Consider the following 7,322-nt stretch of genomic DNA (forward strand, 5'->3'; position numbering starts at 1 on the left):
AAGGGCACATGCCCAAAAAGCCTAAGATACAATGTAAAGGCAACATCATGCCTGATGAAGATTTTAAGTCGGATGTAAGTTCGATTAGGAAGAGAGCGGAACATGATTTTGTGGGAGCGCTGGTGAAATTTCACCACAGGCGCGTGGAAAGGCTTACATCAAAGCTCAGAAAACTAGAACAAGCAAAACACGAAAAAGAGAACCTAAAAGAATGTAAAACCAGTGGCTACATATTCAAATTTCTAAAAACAGATTTATGTTAACAATCTATCCGTATAATTGAAATCTAATATTAACGAGTTCGACAAGCTTCTTGTAAATCTGAGGGCACAAGCAAACAATAAAGAAGTTAGATCTTATATGTGTGCATTCTCTGCCTCCTAAGAAACGAGAAATAATGGTCACACCAACCCAAATACCCCGTTAAAGAATCACAACAGGAAACAAAGCCAAAGGCAGATAGATAAAAGGCGCTTTCAAAAAGCAACTGAGTCACGCAAACAGCTTATCAAGAACATATAAGATAAACAATTTACACATGAACAGATAGCCTTGTTATCAAGGGGTCTAAAGTTTATTCCAACACCCGTGACAAATGAAGACTTTATAAGGCGCAACCTTTCAAGAGATTTTAACCTTTTCGCAAGACGAATGCGCCTCCAACACATCTTTCACGGGAAAGAAAACAAACAACACCCATTCTACGTTAAATCAACGTGGGAACCACCGGTCCAACAATCAGTGGCCTTAGAAACCTTCCTAGAAGAGGTAAAATTTGAACTAGCAAACATTCCTATAAAGAGGCCGAAGGATAACCTATCACCCGGTGAAAGGCGTGCATTGAAGAACCTATTACGTGACAAAACTATCATTGTGAAGAAAGCCGACAAAGGAACCACAACCGTAATAATGAGCAAAAAAGAAAAAATAACAGAAGTGCAAGTTATGTTGAACGATCTTGACAACTACAGGCCCTTTGATTAAACGATGGCTGACGAAACAGCCGATAAAATAAAAAAAATAATAAAGTGTATGCTCACGGAAAGCCACATTGACTAATTGACTGCGAAGTGGCTTTCCCAAACACCAACCCGCCGAGAATTCCAGAATTCTATACACTAACAAAGATTCACAAACCTACACTAGTAGGTAGACCTATAATATCTGGGTGTGACGTCCCTACAGAAAGAATTTCAAGCTTCGTTGACCGCCTCATACAGCCGATAGCACAACAACAAGAATCTTATCTTAAAGATTCAACAGACTTTATAAACTTCATCGAGAGAACGAATCTGCCAAAGAACGCAATCCTTGCGTCAATGGACGTAACTAGCTTATACACAAATATTCCTCAAGAAGAAGGGATCACTACTGTATGCAAAGCGTACGAAGACTTCTATCAAAATCATTTACCAATCCCTACTAAGTTCTTGAGGCAAATGCTCTGCCTGATACTTAAAGAGAACTCGTTCCAATTCAATGGGCGACATTATTTGCAAACCCACGGAACGGCAATGGGAACCAAAATGGCCGTGGCTTTCGCTAATGTTTTCATGGCAAAAATAGAAAAAGGCATTATCAGCAAGAGCAAAATTAAACCGCTAGTTTGGAAGAGATACATTGACGATGTCTTCTGTGTGTGGCACACAACCGAAGACAATATAGAAAAATTTGTGCAAAGGGCAAACAACTACCACGATACAATCAAATTTACGGCTGAAATATCAGACTCAGAAATTACATTCTTAGACACAAAAGTGTACAAAGGCGAGAGATTCAAAAGAGAATCAACCCTTGATGTGCAAACACATTACAAACGGACAGAGACCTTTCAATACACGGATTTTTATTCGTGTCATCCACCAGGCGTTAAGAAAGGATTCATAAAGGAGAAGCGCTACGCCTCCTAAGAACAAATTCGTCAGTCGTGACGTTTAATATTAACATGCAGAATTTCAAAACACGCCTAAAGAATAGAGGATACCCAAATAATTTTCAGAAAAATTCCTATCTGAAGTTAACTTCACGGATAGGGAGAGGTCACTTGAAAACAAAGACAACAGCACACAAAGAAAATATTGCCTTTTGTTACACAATACCACCCGGCTTTACCTAACCTCAAGAATATATTAATGGGGAAATGGCACCTTATTCAAAACCAACCCACCTTAGAGAAGTATTCAAGGAGCCACCCATACTATCATATCGCAAAGGAAAGTCGTTAAAAGACATTTTAGTCAGAGCCAAACTTTGAAGGCACAGATTTTAGAATCACTTGCGAACGGCAGGAGTCGCGCAGGCCCGTCAACACTTTTTCACCAGTACCATTTCTGTTCTTCTGTTCTCCCTTGGTGCTCTTTCACCAGCACCTTCTTTGTCCACACTCCAATCTTCTTCTTTTCTATCTCTTTGCCTTCTTTCTTTCTGCCTACTGAGTTACCAGCTGCAAGTCAAGTTCGGAAGCAATGTTCTGCGCATCCTTTATCAACGATCGTCTCCCAGTTCGGACTGCTTTCTCCTCAAACTGCCGTACAGGTTTGTCACTGCTAATCTTAGTTGCTTTATATTCCGCTTCCTCCGACTTAAGACCTTTTCCTCCCAGTCTCCTAGGCAGGTACAACAGCTCTGTCGACCCCAGCGGGTGTTTCGCTCCATTCTCCACCATACACTTTCTGCTCTCTCGGTCAAGTCGTTGGAGTTCGGCAATCGGCCAGACTTGTGTCCACATGAAATACGTCATAGCCGGCAATGCGAACTGGTTAGTTGCCAAGATCTTGTTGTAATCTGATAAGGGGATTGACCGACAGCCTCTTTAAGTACGCTTTCTAAGCATTCTCCAAAACTAGGTTGTCTTCTTGTCGAATGTTCTCTAATACTCCTAGAAATTTATATTGAACTGCGTCCTTCAAACTGTTTATCTGACTAGCTTCTCCCATCCTCATTTCCCCTGAGTCCTCAAGCTGCCCTCGCTTCACATGTACTGTCGCGCACTTCCTCTCATTCCAGTGTAACCCAATATCTCCCATCGCATTTCTTACTTCCACCATCACCCTCTTGAGCATCCCTTCCGATGCCGCATACACTTTTTAGATCATCAATATACAATAAGTTGGTGATCTTGGCACTGATGGGCTTGGAGAGACGATATCGTTCACTTGCTCGCAGTTTCCATGCTACCAGGTTCAGACATAAAGTAAATTAACGAGGGCATAATGCGTCCCCCTGTGGGAGCCCTTTGTTGAACCTGATACGTTCCGATATCTCCACTCCATGCTTTTTCTTTACGTTTATCCTGGTGTTCCACTTTGCACTGAGCCTCGATATGACACTTTCAGTCCACCTAGGGAAGCGATGTAAAACAAACATCTCTTGCAGCCAACTATGATCCACTGAGTCATAGGCCTTCCTAATATCCACCCATGCCATGCTTAAGTTTCGCCGCCCTCTCTGACAATCTTGACAGACCATGCCATCGATAAGCAGATTGTCCATTGTTCCACTACAACCCTCTCTTGCTCCACGCTGCTCCCCTTGCATAAGCCCATACTTATCCAAATGTTGGTCCACTGGTTTAATAAGGCAAGATGTAAGCCGCTTATAGATCGAATTTAAGCATGTAATGGGCCTCTGGTTCTCGCTTGAGAATTCCCCCGGTTTGGAAATAAGCGTTTTTTTTCCCCTCAGTGGTCCATAGTGGTATTTCTTGATCTCCATTCACTATCGTTTGGAAGGATTTGGTAACCTCCACGTGAACAGAACTCGCTCTTTTCCACCAGAACTTCACAAGTCGATCCGGCCCTGGCGCACTCCAATTGAGCTTCTTTGAAATCACTCTTGCAGCTTGATCAACACTTAACTCAAAGTCCTCTTCCATCATCTCAGGGACACTATCACGTATAGCACTCCTGATCTCATCTCGCCATAATGCCAAGGTATGCCCTGTCCCTTGTGTTTCCCACAAGCTTTTCCAGAACCTCGTCGCCTCCTCAACGTCATTAAATAACCGCTCATTCTGTCCTTCATCCTGCAGCCCGTGGTCATATTTTGGCTTATCAATGCCGTCCTGGGTCTCTATGATCTTTTTGAGGTAAGAGCAAACTCTCCCTGGGTCCAAATCAAATTGCTTATTCAGTCTTCTCGCCTCTTCTCGTTTCTTGTTGTTCCTTCTTTTTCCCTTATAATTATTATTATTATTATTATTATCATTATCATTATCATTATCATTATCATTATCATTATCATTATTATTTCGTCATAATGCTCAGCTTAAGTTTTTAACAGCTGGTGTAGGGCAACAGCAAGTTGCCAATGAACACCAAAATGTTTCTTTTCCCTTTCCTTTACATTTCCAATACTTTTCTTAGTATCCTTGCTAACCCCAGCAATGCAGACTTCTGGATTAAGGTACTACTCTTATGCCCTTTAAGTTGCCCTTCAGTCGCAATGGCACTGTTCCTAAAGCCCCCAATACAATTGGTACGACTTTGGTTTTCACTTCCCACATCCTCCTCAATTCTCTGACCAGATTTTGATACTTTTCAACCTTCTCGGCCTCCTTTTCTTTTGCTCCACTGTCTTCTGGAATTGCCACGTCTATTATATGACAGCTTTTCTTGCTTTTGTCAACAAGCACTAGATCTGGCCTCCTAGCCTCGATGTTATGGTCTGTCCGTATGCTGAAGTCCCAAGGGAGTTTGTAGTTCTCATTTTCCAGTACGCTCTCAGGGACGTGATTGTTCCATTTATCATTCCGGTGGAACCCTCATTTTCCCGACAGATCCCAGTGAATTGCCCTGGCCACATTATCATGTCTTTTCTTGTATTCTTTCTGTGCCAATGTTGAACAACCGCTGACGATGTGACTTACAGTTTCATTTTTGTCTTTGCACATTCTTCATTTAGCATCTATCTGGGATTTGTCAATGGTTGCTTTAATATAATTTGTCCGTAATGCTTGATCTTGTGCAGCAGTTATTAGTGCTTCTGTGTCTCTCTTAAGACTTCATTGCTTCAGCCAGCTCCATGTTTCCTCATTACTCTGGTCTTCAGTCTCTCTTACAAATTGTCCATGTAGTGGCTTTTCTTTCCATTCTTGGGTGTTTTCAGCCCTTCTTCTTACTTTAAAACTGGTTGCCGTTTCCTGACTTCCAGTAACCTCTGTCCTAACTGCTTTCAACAGTTCTTCTTCACTCGATTGGACATATGTTTCCAATGATACCCTTGCTTGGTTTATACAGTCCTCTACTGATATGAGTCCTCTACCACCGTGCTTCCTTGGGACGTAGATTCTTGCAACACAGTCTCTTGGGTGCAGGCCTCCGTTCATTGTTAGTAATTTGCTTGTTCTGCGGTCTAGTTCCTTTAACTCTTGTTTCGTCCATTCGATTATCCCCCCAGCATATCTAATGAATTACACTGCCCACGTATTTATTGCCTGGATCAAATTTCCCCCATTTAATTTGGTCTGTGAAACTTTCCTGACGCGCCGTAGATATTCTTTCTTGGTCTTTTCTTTCATCTGTCTGAGTAACATTACATCAGCTTCCAGTACTCCTAAGTACTTGTACCCTTCACCTTCTTTTAACGATCTTATGTTTGTGTCATCAGGTAGTGTGATGCCCTTTGATTGTGTCATCTTGCCTCTCTTTATTATCAGTACTGCGCACTTCTCAATTCCAAATTTCATCCCAATGTTGCTGCTGAATATTCTCACAGTCTGTATTAGCGAATCTAGTTGGTTCGAAGTTCTTGTATATAACTTATATATTCTTGTATATAACTTATTATATTATTTCCGTGAGAGTATCGTGCTTCACACCTTCTGAGGATGAGGGTGAGGTTCTTTGCAAGCTTATACTTTTGTTCTAGTCGCCACCTGTGGTGTTCTTTAACTGTTTTCCCTCTTAAGAGTGACTCCACTCTGCTTAGGTCAGCTCTCACATTATTTAATAATAATAATAATAATAATAATAATAATAATAATAATAATAATAATAATATTATTATTATTATTATTATCATTATTATTATTATTATTATTATTATTATTATTATTATTATTATTAGGGTGAATTCGGGGGTGTGACAGATGCACCTTTGTTATCAACTTATATATCTGGTCGGAATGTGAAAAAGCAGAAATAGTGGGAAAAACCTTATGGGTTGCAACGACTCCAGTGTCTTGCTCTTCGCCTGCAATTTCGGGCAGCGATGCGGGATGTCACGTGGTGAGGTCGCAAAAGGGACTCGCGTCTTGCTTTGCGTGCCGCTCGCACGAGACATATTGCAAGCACTTAAAGACAGGAGAGACGATGAAAAGCTTGCTGCTCTCTTTGTTGTCATCAGATCACGGGGAACTGCTATTTCGCTATTGGATCATGGGGCACTGATAGTCCAGGTGCAAGAATCAAGATCTTCATACTTTGTCCTTTTTAGCCACGAATGTAAGTGTCTCTTATCGTAGTGAACTGAAGCGTCATGCGAAGATTTCACGGCAACTGACTCAGAGATGTGTGGACGTCGCGCCTGTTTCACTGTCAAGTCTCCTTGCGCCGGGGCACACTATTCATAGAAATCAAATTAATTAAGTTCATATCAGCTAAAACAACGGTTTTTGTGAAGAGAGGAAAACCGGAGTACCCGGACAAAAATCTCTCAGAACAGCCGGGGTAGACAACCAACAAACTCAACCCACATATGACGCCGTAGACTGGGAATCGAACCCGGGTCACATTGGTGGGAGGCGAGTGCTCTGACGATTATCGACATTCCTAATTTCCTCTGGATTGACTGTTATCATCAATTTGGATTATTCTGTCTCAGGACTTGTGGTAGCAGACAAAAAGAAAAAAAAAGTATAAGTAGCATCCTAAGAGAGGATTTGAACCCTGAACACCCACTTTGCTGGAACGTGTTTTTATCCACTTAATCCCTAACCGGATCAACTGACTGATGATGGTACCGATTATTCACCAACACCAGTTAGTATACATGGAATCATGACTGAATAGTGGGTAAGTCTTGTGCTTGATCTTAAAATAGTTAGCTTTCTCTTGAGGTTTGGTAATCTCTTGAGGTTTGGTAGCGGGTAATAATACACATTTACAGCGGCATTCGAAAAAAAACATATTGACAAATTAAAGAAATAATCCTCTGGCAGTTAGCAATGTGGTAGTCTAGATTACCGTATACGGCAATTTTCTTCAAATTTGGATTTTTGCCTCAAAGTAACGGTCGAATTGTGATCTCTAATTTTGAAAACCCGGGAGAACTTCAGCTTCGCAAAGGCGAAAGTTAAAGAAACGGCCAGGAACAGATTTGGA

The 7,322-nt window shown here is 41.4% G+C and overlaps 1 protein-coding gene across 1 annotated transcript; it reads left to right on the forward strand.

The window, feature by feature from the left end:
* The first annotated feature begins 1,319 nt into the window (after window positions 1-1,319).
* LOC138025307 (uncharacterized) lies at window positions 1,320-1,910 on the forward strand. Its single transcript, XM_068872541.1, has one exon. It carries the CDS (start codon window positions 1,320-1,322, stop codon window positions 1,908-1,910), a length of 591 nt encoding a protein of 196 aa, XP_068728642.1.
* The last annotated feature ends 5,412 nt before the right edge of the window (window positions 1,911-7,322 follow it).

Source organism: Montipora capricornis, chromosome 12 (genome assembly GCF_036669925.1).
Source record: "Montipora capricornis isolate CH-2021 chromosome 12, ASM3666992v2, whole genome shotgun sequence".
Classification (NCBI taxonomy): Eukaryota; Metazoa; Cnidaria; class Anthozoa; order Scleractinia; family Acroporidae; genus Montipora; species Montipora capricornis.